At 53.8% G+C, this 25,580-nt stretch overlaps 1 protein-coding gene across 13 annotated transcripts in view; it reads left to right on the forward strand.

Annotated features, from left to right (window-relative positions):
- The window catches only part of DLG2 (discs large MAGUK scaffold protein 2), a 603,132-nt gene that overhangs the window by 239,353 nt on the left and 338,199 nt on the right, over positions 1-25,580 (forward strand). For 11 of the 13 annotated variants that reach the window (XR_005661215.1, XM_039914987.1, XM_039914985.1 and 8 more), the window contains one exon: positions 21,810-21,971. Coding sequence is in view for 12 of the 13 variants with exons in the window: in XM_039914987.1 (XP_039770921.1) it covers positions 21,810-21,971 (162 nt within the window). In the remaining variant the exon portion in view is untranslated. The remainder of the gene's footprint in view (positions 1-21,809; positions 21,972-25,580) is intronic. The other 2 variants (XM_029047964.2, XM_029047965.2) reach the window with 1 other exon arrangement.

Raw genomic sequence — 25,580 nt, forward strand, 5'->3', positions numbered from 1 at the left:
AGCGACCTGTCAGTCGGTGGTATTTATTGAGCGCTTACTGTGTGCAGAGCACTGTGCCAGCACTTGGGAGAGTACGGTAGAACAGAGTCGCTAGACCAATTAGCCTCCGACTGGATGTTGGGCCTGGTGTCAGCAAGTGTGTTGCTCGGGTGTTGCCTACAAACCCCGTCAGGCCCGGTCTCCCCCTCCCTCTCCCCCGTCCCCCCCACAAACCAGTAGCCCCGAACAGCCGGACTGCCCCGGCGAGTCTCACTTTGCCCAGAAGTAGACCCGTGTCTCGTGACAGCACGTCAGTTGACCTACGGAAGCCTTCTGACGACTTGGGGGTGAAGTGGAGGTGACGGGAGTGAAGGGCAGGGGAGCAGGAAGCGTAGAACCCCGCCGAAATCCAAGTGTTTCCTTCCCTCACTGGAACGAATGCTTCCCGGGCCTCTCCGTCCTGCCTGTTTTCCAAACGGTTACATTGGCGCTGGAAGTTGTCGAACATTCAGTCACCTGTTTCCCCAGCCCGGGCGATTAAGTAGCGAATGATGGCAACACAATGCGCTCTGATTTTTAAACCCGGGGAGGTGATGTTCCTGTGTTTTCTCATACCGGTTGGCCTTTGAAGAGGATAATAGCAGCTTCTAAAATGGTCCCATTAACATACAGTTGCCATAAACACGTTTCTATTTATAAGCCCCTTGAGTGACTGGTGCGGAGAAGGATCGAGCTCCCCCGCAGGTAACTCTGCCTTTTAGTCTGGGGGCCGACGGTGTTCGAGTCCACGGTGGAGAGGGAGCGAGCGGTTCCCGCTGGCTGACCCGGCGGGCCGAAGGGCTTGGCGGGCCGCGGGTCATGGCGGGCTGCGAGCCCCAGCTGCTCCTGGACATCGGCGGCATGGCCTGGGAGATGGAGCACGGGTCTAGGAGAAGCAGCGTGGCTCAGTGGAAGAAGCCCGGGCTTGGGAGTCAGAGGTCATGGGTTCGAATGCCGGCTCCGCCACTTGTCAGCTGGGTGACTGCGGGCAAGTCACTTCACTTCTCTGGGCCTCAGTTCCCTCATCTGTAAAATGGCGATTAACTGTTAGCCTCACGTGGGACAACCTGATGACCCTGTATCTCCCCCAGCGCTTAGAACAGTGCTCTGCACATAGTAAGCGCTTAACAAATACCAACATTATTATTATTAGGAATCAGGAGGACATGGGTTCTAACCCCCGACTCCGCCCCTTGTCCGGTTATGTGACCTTGGGCAAGTGGCTTCACTTCTCTGGGCCTCAGTTACCTCATCTGCAAAAAGGGGATTGAGAGTTTGAGCCCCACGTGGGGCGGGGCTGTGCCCAACCCAATCTGCTTGTATCCCCCCCCAGTGCTCAATACGGTGCTTAACAAATACCACGATTATTATTGCGATCTGCATCGTGCAGATTCCTGACTGAGCATGGCTGAGGTCTGAAACGGTTTCAGACGTCCTGCATCCACCCCCGGGGCTTGCCGGGAGAGGCGGGAGGCGGTCTGAGAGGAATCACGGCCCTGGCACATCCCATGCCCTGATCCACACAGACCTCACCATCTAAAGGGGAAGGAGAACAGATACGGAGTCCCATTGTATGGCAAATTGGGCGGGGAAATGAGAGGTTTGTCAGGGAAGGCCTTTCGGAGGAGATGGGATTTGAATCAGGCTTTGGTGGTGGGGAGAGCGGTGGTCTCTCGGACGTGAAGGGGGAGGGAGTTCCACGTCAGAGGCAGGACGCGGGGAAGACGGAGGCGCTGAGACAGACGAGATCGGGGCTCAGGGAGTAGGTTGGCTTCAGGGGAGCGGACCGGGCCGGCCGAGCGGTAGCAGGAGATGAGCGAGGTGAGTTGGAGGGGTGAGCGGATTGAGCTCCTTAAAGTCGACGGTGAGAAGTTTCTGCTTGAGGTAGCGATGGATGGGCAACCACTGGGCGAGTAGGCGTTCAATCAGTCGTATTTATCGAGCGCTTATCATGTGCAGAACACTGTACTAAGCACTTGGGAGAGTAAAATGCAACAGAGGATTGAGGAAAGATTGTGTTGACGACGTCCTTCCCTCGGTTAGACTCATGCCCTGCCCGGCGTCTCCTTAGACCTCTGAGAAGAACATACCCCATGCTCTCTGTCCCCCGGGAAAAGTTTCTCCCCCTCGTTGCCCCCACCCACCCAATCCATCCTGCCCCCAAATCCTGCCTAATTGCCCCTGAATCCATCAGTTCTTCTCTGGGGCATCAGCCCCTACTTCACCCTGGGGTTATGCTATGAATTAATCTCTCTCCCCACCATAAGCCACCCACCAGCTATAGGAAAGAGGAGCAGATTTTTCTCACCATATGCAAACGCAACACAGTAACGATAGTATTTATCAAGCCCCCATTTGGGTGCGGTGCCATCAGTGGTGTTTATTGAGCTCTTACCTCGCGCTCGGGAGACTACAGTAGAGCAAGTAGACGTGATCTCTGCCCTCACGGAGCTTACAGGTCGTCGTTCTCCGTGCCTGGCAAGTGCGAGGGGAGTGATAATTTCCCTGCCCACGAAGCACTCTCGCTTTAAATGGGGAGACACACTTAGAAATGTTTACAAAGGGTATCAAAGAAGCAGGGTCCACCTGAATAATAATAATTTTGGTATCTGTTAAGCGCTTCCTCTGTGCAGAGCGCTGTTCTAAGCGCTGGGGTAGATACAGGGCGATCAGGTCGTCCCACGTGAGGCTCACAGTTAATCCCCATTTGACAGTCGAGGTAACTGAGGCGCAGAGAAGTGAAGTGACTCGCCCACAGTCACACAGCTGACAAGTGGCAGTGCTGGGATTCGAACTCATGACCTCCGACTCCCAAGCCCGTGCTTTTTCCGCTGAGCCACGCTGCTTCTCTGAATGGCATATGCACACATGTTCCAGGGTTAGAGTCTGCCTAAGGACACCGACAGGGTATTTTATTTTACTTTATTTTGATGTCTGTCTCCCTCTCTACTCTGTGAGCCCCTTGTGGGCAAGGATTGGGTCTATCACATTGTCCTCTCCCAAGCGCTTAGTACAGTTCTCTGCAAACAGTGAGTGCTCAATAAGGCAGCATGGCCTAGTGGAGAGAGCACGGGCCTGGGAGTCATGGGGCTTGGGTTTTAATCCTGTCTCTGCCACCTGTCTGCTCTGGGACCCTGGGTAAGTCACTTCACTTCTCTGGGCCTCAGTGTCCTCATCTGTAAAATGGGGTTTAAATCCTATTCCCTCTAACTAGACTCTGACTGGCAACCGTGACCAACCTGAATATGTTGTAACTACCCCGGTGCTTAGTAGAGGGCCAGGCACATACTAAATACTTAAGAAATGCCAAAAAAAAAAAAAATACTTCTGTTTTCCACCTTCAAAAGGTACGTGGGACCTGTTTGTATGGCCCGAGATGCCATCCCCTTTGGTTAATGGTAATTAATAACTGGTATTTATTGAGCACTTAACTGTTTGCAGGGCACTCACTGAGCACTTGGGAGAGTACAGTATAACAGAGGTGGTAGACATACGCCTGTCCTAAAAGGAGCTTACAGTCTAGAGGACCATGCTGGTGGTGCGAGGGGGTCACATAGATTTCTTCTGCCCTTTTGGGGATGGAATTTCAGACTCCTCCTCCTCCCCCTTGCCAGCTTTGTCCATCTGGACTACAGGTCCTCCCAGAGACGGCTGGATCGGGGTCGGCTCGTTGGCGAAAATGGGAGAAACTCAGAACACTCGAAGGAGTCACTGTCACCCCAAAACCTGGGTGGGGATCTGATCTTCACCAAACTCTTGTAGGTGCAACGGTCAGCTAGTTAGTGATGCCATGGGTACCAGTTTTCCTTCGTGGATGTGGGCGTGTAAAGAAGGCAGGCATTTGGGGATCAGGGGCACTAGGAAGGGACAGGGTCCCAAGAGGGACAAGGCGGAGAGCCACCATTTTGGGTCTTTTCCATTGCCATTAGACCTTCTCAGGTCTGTTCAGACAACCGAGCGAGGTCCCTGAGCGAGTCGTCCGGTGAGAGTGCTCTGCCTTTTAGCCGCTCGTCCCCGTTATCCTTCCAACCCAGATACGATTCAAGCTCTTGGCGTGCAAATTTATCCCAGCGCCAACACTTGGACGTGGCAAGGAAGGGAAGAGACAGCGAATGAATTAGTACTTCAGGTGCTAGGTGCTGACAGATTTGGGGAACATGTTGGAGACCTAAACATTTAAGTGGGTTTCTCTCTCATCCTGCCTCAGAACCGGGGCTGTGCTGTTGCTCACCCGTGGAAAGCTGACGCAACCCCACTGCTCTTTGCTTTCCTGTTTCCAAGGGTCCAGAAATTGATGTATTTGTGCCGATGCCCGTCTTTTCCCCTCTGGACTGTAAGCTCGTTGTGGGCAGGGAATGGGTCTGATTATTGTTGTCTCGTCTTCTCCCAAGCGCTTAGTACTAATAATGTTGGTATTTGTTAAGCGCTTACTATGTGCCGAGCACTGTTCTAAGCACTGGGGTAGAAACAGGGCGATGAGGTCGTCCCACGTGAGGCTCACAGTTAATCCCCATTTTACAGATGAGGTAACTGAGGCACAGAGAAGTGAAGTGACTCGCCCACAGTCAAACAGCTGACGAGTGGCAGAGCCGGGACTCGAACCCGTGACCCCTGACTCCGAAGGCCAGGCTCTTTCCGCCGAGCCACGCTGCTGAAGACGATTGAATAAATGAAGATTTGGGGAGGGGACCGTGGGGACCCAGAGCTGAGGGACAAAGGAAGGATCAGGGCTGGAAGGGGGTAGTCTCAGGAGAGGTCGGGGGTCACAGGAAGAGACGTCATAAAGCCCACCCATCCTCTCCCTAGGTCCGGATCCCCTCTAACCCAGAGCTAGTCTCTCTTCCTTCGGGAATGCCGTCAGTCACGCGTGGATGGGCGGGGGTTTCCGAATACTCTCGGACCCTTCGAACTCCGAGAGGATTCTCCGTCAGGAGCAGGAGGAACGGGTGACAGGTTGGAAACCGTGTGCGTTACAACCGAAGAGCTCTTGGCTCTTGGGATAACGCGTCGAGAAGGCTCCCGGCGTGGCGTGTCAATGGCAAGCACCCTTCTCGTTACCACTGGGGAAGCAGCGTGGCTCGGGAGTCAGAGGCCGTGGGTTCGAATCCCTGCTCTGCCACTTGTCAGCTGTGTGACCGTGGGCGAGTCACTTCACTTCTCTGTGCCTCGGTTACCTCATCTGTAAAATGGGGACGAAGACCGTGAGCCCCACGTGGGACCACCCGATTCCCCTGTGTCTACCCCAGCGCTTGGAACAGTGCTCTGCACATAGTAAGCGCTTAACAAATACCAACATTATTACTATTATTAGCCTCGAGACCCCGCTCTTGGGGGTGTGGTATTCATTCGATAGTATTTATTGAGCGCTTCCTATATTCATCCATTCATTCAATAGCATTTATCGAGCGCTTAGTACGTGCAGAGCACCGTACTAAGCGCTTGGAATGAACAAGTCGGCAACAGATAGAGACGGTCCCTGCCGTTCGACGGGCTCACGGTCTGATCGGGAGAGACGGGCGGACGAGGACGACGGCCATAAATAGAGGCGGGGGGAAGAACATCTCGTAAAAACAATGGCGACTAAATAGAATCGAGGCGATGTACATTTCATTAACAAAATAAATAGGGTAATGAAAATATATACTACATGCGGAGCACTGTAATAAGCCTTTGGAATGTACGATTCGGCAACAGAGAGAGACAATCCCTGCCCAATAACAGGCTCACAGTCCAAACAGGGGGGCAGCGGCTTGGGGGTTTGGGTCGGATCCAGGCACGGCTTGGCCCCTTCGGGCTTCGGCGGACGATACGGCGAACGCTCTCCTCTCCAGGGGTGCTGTTCTCAAAAGCAAGCGGAGTCACTCCGCACTGCTTACACGAAATGCGAAGCAGCTCGGCCTAGCGGATTGAGCACAGACCTGAGAGTCAGAAGGGCCTGGGTTCTCATCCCAGCTCCGCCATCTGTCCGTTATGCCTTGGGCAAGGGACTTGGGCAAATCACTTCACTTCTCTGTGCCTAAGTTCCCTCATCTCCAAAAGTCTCTGAGCCCCGTGGGGATGTGGACCGTGTCTAACCCGATTAGCCGGTATCAACTCCGGTGTTTGGTACAGTGTCTGGCACACGGTAAGGACTTAACCAAAATGGTAATAAAAAAAAGAAACCCACCCATATCTGGGCCGGCGTCCTCGTTTAACCTCCGAGACGCCAGTCAACTGTACTGGCAGGATAAACAGGAACAAGAAGAACCCAGAAACGACTACCTGCAGCTTCCCTCCAAACGACCTAATTTATGAGAAAAACAAATCGGGGCAAAGCGCTTTCTTGCCAGCAGCTGAATTAAGTGTTCAGCCATTGAAAAAAGATACCTCTCTCTGAAGATCTGAAATTGTCCTCAAAATCCATAGGAGAATCGTGGTATTTACCTGACGCCTTTGGCTTGCAAAAGATCTCCCACTTCAGGATCTCTTTCTGAATTTAACTACGCCACGTCTTCTGACCCCGCTAGATTGGAAGCACGCGGAGGGCAGGTTGGATGAGCCAGTCGCACCACTGGGCTGGGTTCTCCAAAATCATCCTCCCCCAAATTAGCATCAACCTGGCCCTTCTCCCCTCAGCCATTTCCTCTTCTGCCCACTGCCCAAACATTTGAGCCCATGAATTGGCCTGAGGCCCAAGGGTCCCTCGAAAGTCCTGACTCCCTGGGTCACCGCTGACCCCAAAATCAGTCCTGGGGTGGAGGATTTGGGGGTAGTAGTCAGGAGGGGTTGGAGAGGCTTGCTTGAGGCCCGGCACACCAATGATTAGGTGGCTAGGGTGCCGGAGGAATCGGAGTCTTGGGAGGAAGAGACGAGGGAGACGCTCTCCGACTCTTCCCGCCTCTCAAACTGTGACCCTTCCTTTCCTCCTCCTCCTTTTGCCGAGCTGAGCTTAGGACAGAGCCCAACCTGGACGCAAGGGGAGTCCATATCAGAGGTCAGAGCAGATCAAAGGGATTTTCAGGACCGCACACCGGCACCTCTTGCCACCCTAGCAGAAACCACTCCTGTCCGATAATGGGAATGGGAAAGAGAGGGAGGGTGCGGTTTTTTAAAGAGCGGGTAGAATTGATTCTGTGCACTCTGCTAAGTCTCCGCTGGGCTCACTCTGGCCCGGGTCCCTCGGGACCCCCCAGCTAACTTGAAAACCACGTCGCCACAACCCACCCAAGACCGCAGCAACAGCGAGGAGGTAGAGACTTGGCCAGGCTTGACTGACAGCCACCAAACGCAAATGGGGACCAGAGAGGTTAAGTGACTTGCCCCAAGTCACAGAACAGAGCAGTGGCAGATCTAGGACTCGAACCCAGGCCTCCTGGCCCTCAGGCTTACGCGCTTTCTGCTGTGTCACGCCGCCTCCGTACCGTCGCAGAATTCAATCGGAAATGTCTTTCGTGGAGGTCCGGCTTGTCGTAGAGGAATCGCTTGGGCGCCCGTAGGGAATCAAGACGCACAACCAGTTTGCAGCTGGTCAGTCTCGTGCGTGTTTCCTTTCCGTCAGAGGCTAAAATCTTCAACGGTTTTCTCTGTCAGAGACACGGAGGCCTTTTCATCATCCTGCTGTGCAAATGATTCTTTCTGAAAGACTCCACAGCCAAGTTGACGGCAAACAAGTCACGAACAGACGGAAACTTTGTTATGGGCAGGGAAAGTGTCTGCTAATTCTGTTGATTTGTACTTGCCTAAATCCTTAGTATAGGGCTCTGAACACAGTAAGCCCTCAAAAAATACCGTGGATTGAGTAGCCTGTTTCATTTCAGTTATCCTCTGCTGACTACCAATCTAATGCTCGGGCCTCCTGGAAACTCACAGTCGCATCCCTCACCTGCCACAGACATTGAACCTTTTGAGGGAATTTGCCACTGCGAGATCCTTCTCTCCTGGTATGGAAGATGAGAGTCTAAACCCATGGTCTTCCCCGTCAGTCAGGTGGGCTGAAAGTTTTTGTTTTGATGCCTCAGAGGACACAAGCCAGGCTGTGATGGATCCCACCAGTGGTCCATCCAGCCCGGGACTCTATCTCCGACGGAAGCTGTGCTACTCGTGGTATAATAATAATAATACTGATAATGATAATGACGGTATTTGTTAAGCTCTTACTGTGTGTCAAGCACCGTTCCAAGCGCTGGGGTAGATACAAGGTAATCGGGTTGTCCCACGTGGGACTCGCAGTCTAAATCCCCGTTTTACAGTTGAGGAAACTGAGGCACAGAGAAGTTAAGCGACCCGCCAAAGTCACACAGCTGACAAGCGGTGGAGCCGGGATGAGAACCCACCACCTCTGACTCCCAAGGCCGTGCTCTTTCCACTAAGCCACGCTGTCTCTCCACGCTGGTATGTACTGAGCGCCACGACAGGGAGGCACCGCGCAAGCACGGAGGAAGGACGAATCGAAGAAGGGGCTCGTTCCCTGCCCACAAGGAGCTGACCTTCGAACTGGGGGGATGGATACGAAGAACTTTGAAATAGAGCAGTCAAAATTCATAATCCGAGATACAGTCAGGGCAACGGGCCGTCTAGAGGAGCACTGGGCACCCCGAATCCCAAACTTCTTTCTAGAATGGATAAATTATTGGATTAAGGGCAATTGGGAAACTGTGAAAGGAAAGAATAACTAGTCGATGGCCCCCCAGACAGAGAATGATTGGTGATTCTATATTTGTGGTCTCTAGACTGTAAGCTTGTTGTGGGCAGGCAACATTCCTACCGACTCTATTGTTTTCTATTCCACCAGGCTCTTGGGTTTTCGATAAATACCCTCAATGGAGCAGAAGGAAATCCAGGCAGCAGTGTTTATCCCACTCCTCAGACTTCCGATTTATGGGAGGAAGCAGATTTTATATAAAACTCACTGTCCCTCCATGGAAAGTGGTTGGGGCTTCCAATTAAGCCGTTTCTGAGTTGATATTAACTTAAAGCAATTTCCTCCAGGGCCGTTCCTCTCTGTAGAGATGTGAGAGATGTCTGGTTCAGAATTGAAACGTAGCCCCGACACTGCTTTCCCTCCTCTCGTCCCTCCCTGTCCCGTCCCTCTGTACTCCTGTGAGCCCTCGGATTTAGTTAAATGCCGGGCCAGGAGACCAAATTACTTGTCTGCTTCTGATTTCCTGTGTAAGTGTGATTTCCTGGCTTCGTGTGATTTTTCCCATTAGAAAAATGAGAACTTTCTTGGTAGGGGAAAAAAAAATAACCCAGGAAACAAAACCATCAGATCTTTACCGTTTAAGCACTGACAATGCTCGGGATGTTAAATCCTTGGGTAGATACGGGATAATCAGATCAGATTTAGTCTTGTCTCCCCACCGAACGGAAGACCTGGTAGTTGCCTTCCTCTGCCAACCAAGGCAGCTGTCCAGATTGACATTCCTCTCGCATCTGCGATCGCAGATCTTTAAAGGAAAAAAAAAAAAATGGAAGTGGGTGGAATTGGAAGCGGATGCTTATTCAAATGCTACCCTGTGCAACAGACTCGCCATCCTCCCTCCAGATTTGCTTCAGCACAATCTAAACTTAGCAGGAACAGATCCTCCTCTAGGGCCTCCTGCACGGTCCTTGATGTGGTTAGATCCCGCACTTGTCCTTCTCCCGGCCCCCCGCCTTCAAGTCTGGCGATGGGCAAAACCCTTAGAGCCGCTGAGCTGGCGTGGATCTTCGGACTCCTACTACAGCCCAGCCTCCACACTCCGCTCCTATAGCGCCAGCTTACTCACTGTGCCCCGATCTCATCTATCTCCCCACTGACACCTTTCCCACATCCTCCCCCTAGCCTGGAACTCTCGCCGCCCCCGTATACGCCAGACCACCTCCATCTCCACCTTCAAATCCCGGCTCCGCCGCTTGTCAGCTGTGTGACTTTGGGCAAGTCACTTAAATGCTCTGTGCCTCAGTTACCTCAACTGTAAAATGGGCATTAGGACTGTGAGCCCCACGTGGGACGACCTGATCACCTTGTCTATCCTCCCCAGCGCTTAGAACAGTGCTTTGCAGGTAGCGAGTGCTTAACAAATGCCATTTTCTTTTCCAAGCGTTATTAAGACACATCTCCTCCAAGAGGCCTTCCCCGATTAAGTCGTCTTTTCCCCGGCTCCCTCTCCCTTCTGCATCATCTGTGACTTGGATCTGTGGTACCTTGGGACACTTGATATTCACCCCAACCCCCCAGCCCTTCAGTGCATATATTAATATATTATGTTACTTATTCATATTAATATCCGTCTCCCCCTTTAGACTGTAAGCTTATTAGGGGCCGGGAAAGGGTCTGCTGGTTCCGTTCTACTGTACTCTCCCAAGCACAGTATAGTACAGTGCTCTGAATGCAGTAAGCGCTCGCTCAATAAATATGACTGATTGATTATGACGCTCTTAACCCCGATCAGGGTGAGATGCCTCCAGAGCCGTAACTGTAATAACGATGATGGTATTTGTTAAGCGCTTACTACGTGCCACACACCTTACTAAGCGCTGGGGTGATTACAAGGTGATCAGATGGGACGCAGTCCCTATCCCACGTGGGATACGCGGTCTCGCTGGGAGGGAGATGGGTATTTTAATCCCCGTTTTATAGAGAGGTAAACCGAAGCACAGAGAAGTTGTGACTTTAAGGCTCCCTGCTTCCCTGAGGGGGAAGAGGGCTGGGGGCAGATAGGGGAAATAAAGGGCTTAGTCAGGGAAGACCTCTTGACGGAGATGTGATTTTAGGAAGGTTTTGAAGGTGGGGAGGATATGTTTCAAATGTCAAAAGACAGATTTTCTTTCCCCTCCTTCCCAACCCTGCCAGGCCTTTGGACTTGACTCACTAGTCTGACCTATTAAGAAATTGTCAGAGAAACTGGCTAAAGAAACATCAGGGGCCAGTCATGAATCCTGTCTCCTTTTGGACGGGGATAGGGAGAGAGGAGGGTCGACAGGTGGACTGGAAGCGGGAATTACGAGGTGAGGGAACTCGAAGGAAGCCGAGGGTGGGCTGGGCAAGATGGGCAGTTTTAATTAGGGTACTTATTAAGCACGAACCAGGTGCCGAGTGAAATCATCAGATCAGGCACAGTCCTTGTCCCATCTGGGGCTCTCGGTGAGCGAAGGAGGGAGAACTGGTTTATTAGCCCCATTTGGCAGAGGAGGAAACTGGGTAATCACTTGCCTACGGTCACTTAGGCAGAGCAGGAATTAGAACCCAGGTCTCCTGTTCCCAGCCCCACCCCCGCCTCTAAAAAACCGTCGGTCAGATGGGCCGATAATTCCTGGGACGGGAGGGTGGGTACAAGAATGCTGAGGAGCTGTGACGGGAATGTCGGGGGACTGATCAGGGAGTACTTCTTGGACGGCTTGGTATTTAAGATGGCTTTGAAAGAGAGGAGGATGGGGAGTGATGAGCCAAGGACGGGAGGCGGGAGAGTCGAGATCGTATCTGTTAATGAGCTGGGACTTGGGGAGAGGAGAGAGAGCAGCTAGGCAAAAGGAAGCTAGTCCTTCCCATCAACTCCTAAGTTAGGTGTTATTCATTCATTCAATAGTATTTATTGAGCGCTTACTATGTGCAGAGCACTGTACTAAGCGCTTGGAACGGACAAATCGGTAACAGATAGAGACCAGCCCTGCCCTTTGACGGGCTCACGGTCTAATCGGGGGAGACGGACAGACAAGAACGATGGCAATAAATAGAAGCAAGATAATCAACTGTTATCTTCTCCCTGAAATCAATCGATCTATCAGTAGTACTTATTGAATGCTTACCGTGTGCAGAGCACTGTACTGAGCAGTTGGGAGAAGCGCAGCCCCCACCCCGCCAACCCAGCACTTATGTGTCGGTAGTTTCTATTAATGACTGTCTCCTCCTCGAGACTGTAAGCTCGCTGTGGGCGGGGAATGTTATAACGTTATATTGGACTCTCCAAACGCTTAGTATAGCGGTCTGCACGCAGTAAGTGCTCAGTAAGTACAAACGACTGACCGACTGCCACGCGGTAGAATCGGTAGACCTGATCCCTTCCCCCGAGGAGCCTTTTTAGCAGTTCTGGGCTCAGTGAGGAAGGTTATCAGGCATGTACACCTGTTGATCAGGTCATCAGATTCGTTCGACAGAGAGGTCGAGGGCGAGCGAAAACGGTGCTGTGCGGTCTGCCAGGGAAACGGAACTCTGTGCCGCGCGGCTAAAGCTCGCCGAGATCGGGAGAGAGCGGCGGCCGGGGGACCGCTCCGGAAAGTCCGTCTCAGACGTCGCTCCGGCACAAAGGAGACGGCAGAGTTCCGTTCATCCCGCGCGAACGGGGAGGGATCTGGGTCGTCTGACTTTCGCTGCCCCCGAGTTTGACTGCTTAAATTAGAAGGGCTTTTTTTAGCAGCCGTCAGCCCCGGGAGCTAGGACATGCGGTCTCCAGACTCAAAGGCACGACGCGTAGATTTCTCACCACAGGCTGACCCCGATGCGAGAGCGGCCTCGACTCGACCGAACCCTTGCGGGGACGTCTGACTGGCACGGCCTAGATCGGGGACTCTCGGGGACGCCCTCCTTGGCTCCCGGGATGACCCGGCCCTTTCTGGGGGTGAAATCTGACTCAGATGAAAGTTGCCGGCGGGCTCCAGCCGAAGTGGGGTAGGGCGGTTTTGATCTAGTAGAATATATCAGTGGGTGGGGTCTATTGAGCGCTCACTCTGTGCAAAGCACTGTCTAAAGCCCTCGGGAGAGTACAGTATATCAGACTGGGTAAATGCATTTCTTGCCCACAAGGAGATTAGGGTCTGGAGTAAAAGAAGGTTTGAGTAAAAGCCTCCCGTGAGAAACCCCAAGCAGTTCATTAGTAAGTGGTTTTGATTGAGTGTTTACTGTGTGCAGAACATTGCTCTAAGCCCTTTGGAGACGGAGAACCCCACGTGGGACAGGGACCGTGGCCAACACGATTTGCCTGTGACCACCCCAGCGCGTCGTACAGTAAGCGCTTAATAAATACCACAGCTGTCCTTATTACCGGGCGATAGGGTTGGTAGACATGATTCTTGCCCTCTAGGACCTCCGTATCTAAAATCTCCCGAGGGCTAATCCCTGTCACCCAAAGTATAATTAAATGCAGTCTGGGGAAGCAACGTGGCCTAGTGGAAAGAGATTTGGATTGGAAGGCAGAAGACTGGGGTTCTCCTCCCAGCTCTGCCTTGGGCCTGCCGTGTGACCTATGGCTGAAGGAGGCGATGTGGGGAAGGGGCAGAGGAAACAGCTTAATCAGAGAGGGAAAAAATAATATAGTATCAAGCCCCCGTCCCCCGTCCCTCCAGCCCAGAAGCCCCTCGGTCCTCGGAGGACAGTGTGGGCATAAACAGATAGCTCGGTTTCTCTGGGCACCGAAATGGCCCCTTTCACTTTAGCACAACAGTGAAGGAGAAGCAGTGTGGTCTAGTGGAAAGAACAGAGGCCTGGGAGTCAGAGGACCTGGGTTCTAATCCTAGCTCCATCACTCATCTGCTGTATCACCTTGGGCAAGTCGCTTCTCTTTGCCTCAGTTTCCTCAACCGTGAAATGGGGATTAAATCCTCCTCCCTAATCAGTGACCCCCAAGCGGGACAGCGTCCGGGTCCAAGCCGATAATCTCGGATCTACTCCGTCCCTTAGAACAGCATATGGTAAGCGCTTAAGTACCATAAAAAACGACAAGAGGTCTTGTTTAGCCTCCACACGGCACCGTGCTGCACCCATATCTAGGTTCTGGTTCTAGTTCGCTAGTCCTCCTCCACCGTATGTTAGGGAGGACAGGATAGAGTGGGAGAAGGGACAGGGAAGGGTAACCGGGATGATGAAGGAGATGGCGAGGTCTGAACGTGAAGGGAGACTGACAGAGATTAGGGCTCTGCTCAGTCAATCAAGATTTATTGGGCCTTGGGGAAAGGGTAATAACAGTAATAACCGCTCTGTGTGTATGTGTGTGTGTGTGTAATCTCCGTGCCGTTCTCCTTTGAGAAGTTCAAATGAGCTCAGGAGGAGCCGTAAATCATCTCATCAAGACCCTGCTATCAGACAGGTGGGCAGACAGGAAGTGTCGGCGACTTTAGGCTGACTGCTCCCGGGTCATCAACGTTGTCCGGTCATGGAGTCTTCCCTCCGGCAGTCGGTCTCCCTCATCCCCTCAGTGCCGGTCCCCAGGTGCTAGGAATGGTGGCTGTTTTCCTCGAGTGCTCGGCACGGGGTGGTCTGACTCGGACCTTATCCCACTTCCCATCTAAAGGACGTGGGATTTGGTCTCGAGGAGGGATTGGAGAGAGAGGTGAGGAAACATCTCCTGGCAGGGAATGGGAAAGGTTACCGAGGGCACCTGGGAGACTCCTGTCTCTGAGGGCTTGAGAGATGGGTTGGATTCTCCCTTGGGTGGGCTAGGATGATCGCAGGTGGAAATGTTAGCGCGGGGGGATGGAGAGGGGATAGGGAGGGTCTCGGGAAGATCTCCCTGATGACACCGCATTCTTTCTTCGGGTGAATCGGTGTGTCGGTGGGTGGGTGGATACGGGGGTCTCCTCCACAGAGTTTCTCCGGCTGGAGAAAGCTGGGGGAGCCAGGTGTGGGTAGTAAGGATGCCTATGCACTAGTCCTTGCCCTCAGATTGGAAGCCCTCTAGGAGGCAGGAACAGGGACTCTCTTTTATCTACCCCAGCGCTCAGTACACAGTAAGCACTTACTAAGCATTATAAAGTGATGTGTTAAAAGGAGGGCCAACGGGCCATGTACAATCAGGAATTCCAACGCCGTGTTTTAACTTGGAAATTCGGTCTTGACCTCACCCTAGTATTCTCCACTCGCTGATCTCTTCATATCAGCCACGTAGGAGTGTTACCATTGACGGGGGTGTTGCCCGCTTGAGTCCGAGTTGCTTCTTCAGGGTCCTTAGCGATGCTTATGGCTAGCGGAGAAACTCGTTAATTCTACTCTTGCTACTTGGCAGGGCTGAGAAGTCCCACACCCTTTCCCAGGCCCATTTCACATTTCTCAGGCAAGTACTCTGAAGCATCACGTGGCCAGTGGAGTCCCTGAGAACTCATTCCTTTTCTCCGAGAGTTCACTGCAGCATTTGTCGGGATAATTAAGGGTCACTCTGCACAACCCTGTGGCTCGTCCATGGAAGCCCGTCGTCGGAACGATACCGCCGGTCTGGGGATTAATCCGACAGGGGTGCCCGTGGTTAGCCGGGCCGCGATTAGCACCGGCAGTCCTGATGAGTTTGTCTGCAAAGCGCGGGGTCGCCGGTTAGTATTTCCAAAGGCCGAGAGTTTCCCCTGCACGTTACCTAGGTTACCGAGAGCTGAGATGACGGCACCACCTCTCCGTCATGCGCCTCGCGTATAGAATCCCTGGAAGGAGCGAAATCAACGATCGATTGACTCGTCCGTCGATGAGTGGGATTTACCGAGCTTCCCCTGAATGCCGAGCACTGTGCTAAGGGTTTGGGAGAGTGCGATGGCATTAGGAGAGGTGATCCCTGGCCTCGAGGTGCTTACAACCCAGTAGAATCCATCGTATCTACTAAGCACGTTGTGTGTGTTTAGGGAAGTGCCCTAGGTTTGACACCTCCCTCCCCTCAGGTAGCTTGCAGTCTAACGGGGAAGACATGCCGACACAACTTGTTAGCAGGGGGAAGGAAGGGAGGGAGGAAGGGGAGCCGGAGGAAGTTAAGCTTCCCATTCTTGTTGCATTTACTCGATGACCTCCTCAGTGTTGGTTTGCGTAGAGCTCAGCAGTGGCCCAGAGGCTTGGGGCCAATGCCAGGTCGACCGCGAGAAGCTGGAGCGGTGGACCAGTGGAAGGAAAGCAATTCGAGAAAGTTGTCCCCGGTGGCCTTTTTTTTTTTTTTTTAAAAAAAAAAAAAAGGTGTTTATTAAGTGCTCACTATGTACCGGGCACTATACTAAGTGATGGGATAAATGCAGAGCAATCAGTTTGGACACAGTCCATGCCCCACTTGTCTGCTGTGTGCCCTTGGGCAAATCACTTCACTTCTCTGGGCCTACGTTACCGTAACTGTACAATCGGGGATCAAGACTGTGAGCCCCGTGTGGGACAGGGGTTGCGTCCAACCGGATTAGCTTGCATCTAGCTCAGCGTTTAGTACGGTGCCTGGGAAATAGCAAGTGGTCAGCAAATGCCATAAAAAAAAAAAAAGGAGTTGCAAATGACTGAACAGGAAACAGTGGGACCTAAAGGACTAGAGCGCTTAGCACGGTGCTCTGCACACAGTAAGCGCTCAATAAATACGATCGAATGAATGAACGAATGACTAGGGGGATCTGAGGAGCTTCAAATTTCAGTGCAGGATATGCTCTCTACCTTCTCACGTGCAGATTTCCGTGCCAAATCATTCAATTAGCAGGAACTCCCGACCTCTGGGAACTCCTAGTTGGAGGCAGCTTGCGATTTCATCAATTGACCTTGTCTGTGGAAACGGGACCCATTACGGGGAATCGAAACCAAGTTGCTCATCGGAGGTTTCGCCGGGGAGGGGGAGGGTGGAATTCAAACCCACACTTATTTCATGTTAACTGAATTATGGAGCCGTCACCTGCTTACATTTGAGCTTGATGGTTACTTTAAGCTTGTTGATTAAATGTTTTCCCCCCCGTTACCGCAGCACCGAGAGAGAGGTTTGAAAACCTGACTCACTCCATTATCATTTGCCTACCCGAAGTGTGTGGGCTTGGTGTATGTATCCGCGTACGATGGTATATGTCCTCGTGTGTACGTATGCTATACGTCTATAGGTCTATTTATACGGGGCATCTGGGTCGGGGAATGTTGAAGAGTAGGTAAGACCAAGTTTGTTACGGACAAAACTTTCCAAAACCGATCTGCCCGTCGGCATCCGCACGGCTTTGGGTTAAACTTGAGGATGCTTACTGCACCATCTTGTGGAATTCTAAAATGCCTACACTCCGGAGGAAAAAGCGGATTTTGGGGGGCAAAGAGACCTTTTCCTCCGCAACTTTTCATCCGCGGCGGAAGACTGTGAACGATTTGGGGAATTTGGGCCATGAGTTGGATAACACCGGAGAGAAGGAGCCCAGAAGCGCCGAATGCCCCTTCTCCCCTGCCTTCCCGGATTTAAAAATTCCAATACATCCAAACCAAGACCAGATCCAAAGAGAGGGACGGGGGGGGGGGGGGGGGGGGGCTGAAAACACAGGGGCCCTTTAAAATTGCGTTCTGAGCTATCCCCGATTTGGTAAACTGATGGTAAGCCTCAACGGGGCTAGGATGAACTATGAAATCATCAAGTATCAGAGACTGCCCCCGTTGTAGGCTCTTTTCATCGACCGGTGGAATTTATCGAGCACTTACTGTGAGTGCAGAGCACTGTACTGGGCTCTTGGGGAAGCCCAGTGCAGTAGAGTTGGGAGAAATATTCCTTTGCCCACCAGGAGCTTACAGTCCGGAGGGGAAGATTGACATTATACGCTGGGAACTGGCCTTACGCTTCTGTTGTACAGGGTAGCCTAGTGGAAAGGACCCCAGCCTGATAGTCAGAAGCCCTGGATTCGCACCCCGGCTCATCCGGTTGCCTGCTGTGCGACTCGGGCCGGCCACTTACCCTCTCTGGGCCTCCGTTTTTCATCTGTAAAATGGGGAGAAGACACCTGTTCTTCCTCTCTGAGAATGTGAGCCCCCTTGTGAGACAGGCACTGCGCCCAATCTGGCAATCCTGGATCTTCCCCGAGTCCCCAGCACTGGGCAGCGTCCCTGGCACACAGTAAGTGCCTGATAATGCCGTCACGGTCGGTAATAGCGGTCACGCTATTTACCAAGCGTCCGTCGGATCCCGTGGTAAGTGCTTGGGAAAGAACGACGACGCGCAGGATGTGTTCCCTACCCACCAGGACCTTTTCTGCTCTAACAGGGGAGTTGCCGCTCGAAGAAATATTTAGAAAGAGTGAAGTCAGAATGAAAGATGACACGGACAGTCGAATGAGCATCTATCCCAAGTGAGGAGCATTGCGGCCTAATGGTTAGAGTAAGGGGCTCGGCGGTCAGAAGGACCCGGGGAGAGAAGCAGCGTGGCCCAGTGGCAAGAGCCAGGGCTTTGGAGTCAGAGGTCGTGGGTTCGAATCCCGGCTCTGCCACTTGTCAGCTGTGGGACTGTGGGCGAGTCCCTTCACTTCTCTGGGCCTCGGTGACCTCATCTGTAAAATGGGGATTAAGACTGTGAGCCCCACGTGGGACGACCTGATTCCCTTGTGTCTACCCCAGCGCTTAGAACAGTGCCCTGCACAGAGTAAGCGCTTAACAAATACCAGCGTTATTAATCCCAGGTCCGCCACTCGTCTGCTGCGTGACCTCGGGCAAGTCACTCCTCAGTGCCTCAGTTACCTTGTCTGTAAAATGGGACTGAGACCAAAAGCCCCGTGTGGGACATGGACTGTTTTTTGTTTGTTTTTGTGGCATTTGTTAAACGCTTACTAAGTTCCAGGCACTCTACTGAACGCCGGGGTAAATACAAGATAATCAGGTTGATCACAGTCCCTCTTCCCATCTGGGGCCCACAGGCTTACAGATGAGGTAACTGAGGCAGAGAAAAGTACCTTGCCCAAGGCAACCCGATTAGCTTGCATCTACCCCGGCACTTGGTACAGTGCCTGGCGCATAGTAAGCGCTTAACAAATAGCATTTTAAAAAAAAAGTTAGAGAATAGACTTGGGAGGACTGAAGAGTGTGAGCTGGGGAGAAGTGACTGAAGAGAGCTGACGAGTGAAGGACAGAGAGCTGGCGGAAGACCTTGAAGCCAGGGGTTCGGGGCTGGTAGTAAGGCTGAAATGTCCCAAGCAAGCTCCACTTTCTCAATTCCACATCCCCCAGATGATTTCAAGCTTTCATTTAAATCATCGGTTCTCGGATGGCCAAAACCCCTTAAAAATTCACGGCGGCACCTTTGGTCTCACCGCCTCCCATCGAGGTAATTAAAGAGGATTTCCAATAGCTGAGGTCGGCCGAGAGGACTCCGGGGGGCCCCGCCAGCTGCAGACAAGCTGAGGCGTGATTTAATGAACGTCGACATCTGCCCGCATCGGGTCGTGGCCAGAATCCCAGAGGCGGGCGGAGGCGAGGCGCCCCCGGCAGACCCCCGGTACCGTCGGTCCCGGCCTCGTGTTCGGGGTCGGCTCGAACGGGAAATGTTGTCTGGCTGTGGTTTCTCCAACCAGGTGGCGGCTTCTGAGGCGACGGGACGTTCCGCATCTTGGCGCGTGACTCCCCTTGGACCGCTAGGCCCCTGGCGGAGTGTGATGGAGACGTTCTGGAGTTCTCTGCGCCGGAGGTTCCGGCGAAGGCTCTGGGGGCTGTGGAATTTTCTCTGGAATTTTCTGGGAGGCGCTGGGGAAAAAAAATAATGGCGTCTGTTCAGCGATTACTACGGGCCAAGCGCAGGATAGAAGGTGATCAGGTTGTCCCACGTGGGGCTCACAGTCTCAATCCCCATTTTACAGATGGGGTCACTGAGGCCCAGAGAAGTTAGGTGACTTGCCCCGAGTCACACAGCTGACAGGTGGCGGAGTTGAAGGAGTCGGAGCCCCAGGTCGCGAGCAACTGAAAAAGCAATGGGCTCAGGAATACTAAATTGTACTAACTGTGCGACTGATGGAGCGCCCGCTCTGTGCCGAGCGCTGGGGTTAGGTATGATACGAGGAGACGGACGCGGTCCCTGTCCCACGTGGAGCTGACCGGCTGAGGGACGATTCGGAAAAGGCACGACGGTGGCCGAGAGACCGAGGTTTGTGTCATCTCCTGCCCGAGGGGCTCCCGGGGCTCCGAGCCTCTGACGTCGAAGCCTGGGTGTCGGCCCCGACGGAGGCATGCTGTCCGTCTGGCTGCCGCTCGCCGTGGAGATCCCGAGGGCCCGATGCCAGCTTCTGTAGGTGTCTGCTGACTGGGATGGCGTAACTGGCATAGGATGAGCGCTCCGTGCTGCCCACGTGGCACATGGCGGGAAGAACTCATCTCGTTCCCCCGCCCCCGGGGCCGGAACGGAAGACGAAGACCGAGTTCACGGCTTTGGGGTTGGAAAACGGCGAGAAGCGGGGTAGCCTCGTGGAAAAGAGCACCGACCCGAGAGTCGAAGGCCCCGGGTTCTGATCCCGCCGCCGCCGCTTGTCTGCTGGGTGGCCTCGGGCCAGTCACTTCACTTCTCTGGGCCTCAGTTCCTTCATCCGTAAAATGGAGATTAAGACCGTGAGCCCCAGGTGGGACGCGGACCGTGTTCAACCTCCATCTACCCGGTGCTTAGAACGAAGCCGGGCACATAGTCCGAGCTGAACAAATGCCCTTAAAATAAAGATCAAGCACCTAATTAATACTAGGCGTTGCATCAGTCGAGAAGCAGGGTGGTCTATTGGAAACAGCTCGAGTCTGGGAGTCAAAGAACCCGGGTTTTAATCTCTGTTCCGACACCTGCCTGCTGCGTGACCCGCCCCAGGTCACAACTGCTTTCTCTGTACCTCAGTTTCCACTTCTGCCGAAGGGGGATTAAATCCTACTCCCTCCTCTTTAGCCCCGTGAGCCCCATGTGGGACGGGGACCGTGCCCGACCTGATTATCCTGTCTCTCCCGCAGTGCTTAGTACACATTTGATGAATACCATAAAGACGGGTGCTCGGCAAATGCTTCTTATTATTACTGCTCGCTCTGAATTTCGGAACAAGATGGCCTTCGGCGTTAACCTCCAAATCCAGCCTCATTTTTTTCCGAGATGCGTGTGTCACGTTGTCATGTGGGTGTGAATTTTAACTGAGCCAGAACAGTCATCCATCCTATCCAGAATTCTGTCCTGGACAGTGGCCCAACTTGGCACACAGTTAGCGTTTAACAAATACCGTCATTATTTAGAGGACCTGTGCAAGAATTGTCTGTCTTCCAGCCACAGCTGGTGGGTGGGGCACGGCCCTGGGTTCTAATCCCACTCCTCAACCTGTCTGCCCTGCGATCCCGGCTCCGCCGCTTGTCAGCTGTGTGACTGCGGGCGAGTCACTTCACTTCTCTGTGCCTCAGTTCCCTCATCTGTAAAATGGGGATTAAGACTGTGAGCCTCACGTGGGACAACCTGATTACCCTGTATCTCCCCAAGCGCTTAGAACGGTGCTCTGCACATAGCGAGTGCTTAACAGATGCCAACATTATTCCTATTATCTTGGGCTTGGGCACTTCCCTGAGCCTCTGTAAAATGGCCATATGGGACTTGAACTGTGTCAACCTGATTTCCTTGTTTCCAGCCCAACGTTCAGTTCAGTGCTTGGCGCACAGTTAAACATATACCTTTTGATTATTATTATCATCTACCCCAGCGCTTAACAAATACCTTCAAAAATCAGCTCCCAAATGCTTAGTACAGTGCTTCACGCTTGGGCACTCCATGCATGCCACTGTCTGTTTGATCACGGTTGTCCCCCCGACAGCTCGTGCGTTTCTGTTTTTAAATCTTGCCTGTAATAACCCGAGCAGGGAGGACTCTGGGTGGTTCGTATCCCTTGGTACAATATCGGGGACACGGTCGTGGTAGGTCCCGTAGTTAGTCTGCAAGCCGGCAGAAAGGGGGTGACCACAAAGGGGGTGGTCCTTAAGACCCTTCCGTATTCGCCCTGTCCGGCTGGGCGGCCGGGGCCTCGGACGCGGAGAACCCCGGGCACCGCCGTCCCCCCGGCTGAAGCGGTCCCCTCGGAGAGCGAGGAAGACAAATGGGGCAACGCCGCTTTGGTGACCGTTCCCGACGCCGTACCAAGCACACGGTGTCTTTTCTTTCTCCTAGAAGTATCGCTATCAGGATGACGAGGCCCACCACGATCACACCCTACCTCGCCTGACGCACGAAGTGCGGGGTCCCGAGCTCGTCCACGTGTCCGAGAAGAACCTGTCGCAGATAGAAAATGTGCACGGCTACGTCTTGCAATCGCACATCTCCCCGCTGAAGGTCGGTCGAGGGGCCCGCGCGGCTCCGGGGGGGCACGGGGGGTGGGGGGGACGGGGGGGGGCGCGGTTTGAAGGGAGGGGGCCGCCTGGGTGACGGAGTGAGTTCGGAATGAAATGCCGCGTGCCCTTCCGCCCCTCTGGAGGCCACCTGCAAAGCACGGCAGAGGCCGGTGAGGTCAGACGGCGTCGGGGCTGTCGGAGCTGGGGGAGCGTTTGCCAGATCCATTGAATTAGGGCGGTCTCGTCCGAGAGCAGAGGGAAATCAGATGGACATCTGAGCACTCGTGTTCTTTCCGTCCACGAACCCCTGCCGAAACGAGACAGAGAAACACAGTGACGGCGTTGACTTCCTGCCGTCTGCTCCAGATCGAATCGGCCGACCCGTGGTTTGACCGGACCTTTCCGCGTACTCCGAGAGGAATCGTTCTGCCGGGCGGTTTGGTCCGGTGGCCGTCACAGATGCTGCCGATATTCTTCTGTGATCTTTCATGCTCTCCGAGCGAGTGAAAACGCTGCGATAGATGGAAACCTCAAAATGAATCGGATGTTTCTGGAGGCCCCTTTGGCTGTCAGACTTAGGCCGGTGTTCCTGTGGGAGTGCTTCGGGATCTTTTCTTCTCTGGGATCCGTAGCTTAGAGGACGCGAGCTGCGTGATCAGTGGCGAGCGGAAAGAGGTTGCAAACAGTCAACGAATCGGTGGTATTTATCGCGCGCTTCTTATGTGCAGAGCACCGTTCACAGCGCTTGGGAGAGGGCTACGTTTCTGGCCCAGAAAGTTTGGGTAGAGGGCTGTGGGTTGGGCATTTGCTGAATTTTACAAATGATGTAGCCAGGAGTTTCAGAGGTCTGTGTGGAAGTCAGGGGCCATGTAGTTTAATTAATTGAGTGTTGGTATTTGTTAAGCGCTTACTACGTGCAGAGCGCCGTCCTAAGCGCTGGGGGAGATACAGGGTCATCGGGTCGTCCCACGGGAGGCTCACAGTTAATCGCCGTTTTACAGACGCGGTAACTGAAGCACAGAGAAGTTAAGTGACTTGCCCACAGTCACACAGCTGACAGGTGGCACAGCCAGGATCCGAACCCGTGACCTCTGGCTCCCGAGCCCGGGCTCTTTCCACCGAGCCACGCTGCTTCTCAGTGGCCGTGTCGACTCGGCTGTTTCGAGGGGCGGGGCGTGAGCTTGCCCGATATAACAGAGACTGTAGACACAGTCCCTGTCGGCTCGCGTTGGGCAAGAAATACGTCTACCAACTCTGTTATATTGGCCTCTCGCAAGCGCTCAGTACGGTGCTCGTCACAGAGTAAGCGCTCAATAAATACCACTGATTGATTGAAGTGCAGCCCCAGTCGTACACGTTGAGAGAGGCCAAAGGGTCCGGAGGTGGGAGGAGGCCCGGAGGTCTGAGCGTACGTAGGCTCCGAGCCGTTGGGTGAGGGAGGGGAGTGACGGGGGGTAGCCCACGGGGAGGACCGGGGGAAGGGTGGCAAGAAGATGAACAATGTTGGTATTCGTTAAGCGCTTACTCTAGGCAGAGCACCGTTCCGAGCGCTGGGGGAGATACAGGGTCATCAGGTCGTCCCACGTGAGGCTCGCCGTCTAAAGGCCCATTTGACAGATGAGGTCACTGAGGCCCAGAGAAGTGAAGTGACCTGCCCACAGTCACCTAGCTGACCAGTGGCAGAGGCGGGAGTCGAACCCATGGCCCCTGGCTCCCAAGCCTGTGCTCTTTCCACTGAGCCACGCTGAGTGGAAGGGGTTCTCTAAGGGGAGGCAGAGATCATTGATCGTGGGGCTTACCCTGTGCTGTGCACTGTAGTGGGTGCTGGGGTACGTATAAGATAATCGGGTAGGATCCCTGTCCCACGTGCGGCCCTACAATCCAAATAGAGGGGAGGAAGGTTTAATCCCCATTTTATAGGTGAGAAAACTGAGCCCCAGAGGAGTTGTTAAGTATGCCCAGGTCATATAGTAGGAGGCAGAGCCAGGATAATAATATTCGTATTTGTTAAGCGCTTACTCTGTGCAGAGCACTGTTCTAAGCGCTGGGGGGGGGGGGGGGAATCCCGGGTCATCAGGTGGTCCCGCGCGAGGCTCACAGTTAGTCCCCGTTTTCCAGATGAGGTCACCGAGGCCCGGAGAAGTGAAGTGACTCGCCCACGGTCGCACAGCTGACAAGCGGCGGAGCCGGGAGTCGAACCCGTGACCTCGGACTCCGAAGCCCGGGCTCTCTCCGCCGAGCCACGGGTTGAGAACCCAGGTTCGTGGAGCGGAAGAAGGACTCCCCTGCCCTCGCCCCTTCCCACCCCATCCCTCCCCCGGCCCTCCACCCCCACCGGGAAACAATTTGCCCAGGTGTGTCGCTCCATTCTCGTGAGGCCTTGGCAAGTGTTCGCCCGCATCTGGCAAATGTCTCAGTCGTTTCCCAAACTCCCGGACCGCAGCTCTTGCCTTTCCGTGACTGAGACACGAGAGGGCATCATCGGCGTGGGATCCTCGGCTCCGGGAAGTTTTTGCTGGAGTCTCTGAGGGTTTTTCGATGCCCAGGCAGAGATCCTGCAGATGACAAGCGGGAGATGGGAAGCAGCGTGGCTCAGTGGAAAGAGCCCGGGCTTTGGAGTCAGAGGTCACGGGTTCGGATCCCGGCTCGGCCGCTTGTCGGCCGGGTGACTTTGGGCGAGTCACTTAACCGCTCGGTGCCTCAGTTCCCTCATCTGGAAAACGGAGATTGAGACTGTGAGCCCCTCGTGGGACACCCTGATTCCCCTGGGTCTCCGCCGGCGCTCGGAACGGTGCTCGGCCCCTAGTAAGCGCTTAACAGATACCAACGTTATTATCATCGTTATGATAATAATGCGAGGCCTAGGGGAGCAGCCTTTTCCCAGCTAGTGAAACAGCAGTGAAATCGGACGCCCAGCCCTCCCGAAGGATGGGGAGGGAAAAGGGCTTCTGTGACTCCCCTGGGAGCCCCGGTGACATCTTGCAGGAGGATTCAGGAGGGCCTGGGTTCGAGTGCCAGTTGCGCCACTCGTCTGCCGCATGACCTTGAGCGGGTCTCTTCACTTCTCCGGCCCTCGGTTCCCTCTTCTCTAAACTGGGGATTAATAATAGTGATGTCGGTATTCGTCAAGCGCTTACTACGGGCCGAGCACCGTTCTAAGCGCCGGGGGAGATACAGGGTCATCGGGTCGTCCCACGTGAGGCTCACGGCTAATCCCCGTTTTACGGATGAGGTCACTGAGGCACAGAGAAGTGAAGCGACTCGCCCACCGTCACACAGCTGACAGGCGGCGGAGCCGGGAGTCGAACCCGTGACCTCCGACTCCGAAGCCCAGGCTCTTTCCACTGAGCCACGCCGCTTCCCCCAAGATTAAGACTGTGAGTCCTATACGGGACCGGGACCGGGTCCAACCCGCTTGCCTCGTCTCTCCCCCAGCGCTCAGTACAGTTCCTGGAACGTAGTAAACATTTAACCAAAGCCTCGATAATCATTATTATTATCTTTAGCTCGGGTTAATTCGGGAGGAGAATCTCCAGGCATCGCAGCTCCTGCTTTAGCCCTGCTCTCGACAGGCTGCCGTGAAAGAAACGTTGCAGTGCCTCAGTGCCAG

This window comes from Ornithorhynchus anatinus, chromosome 20 (genome assembly GCF_004115215.2).
Source record: "Ornithorhynchus anatinus isolate Pmale09 chromosome 20, mOrnAna1.pri.v4, whole genome shotgun sequence".
NCBI lineage: Eukaryota > Metazoa > Chordata > Mammalia > Monotremata > Ornithorhynchidae > Ornithorhynchus > Ornithorhynchus anatinus.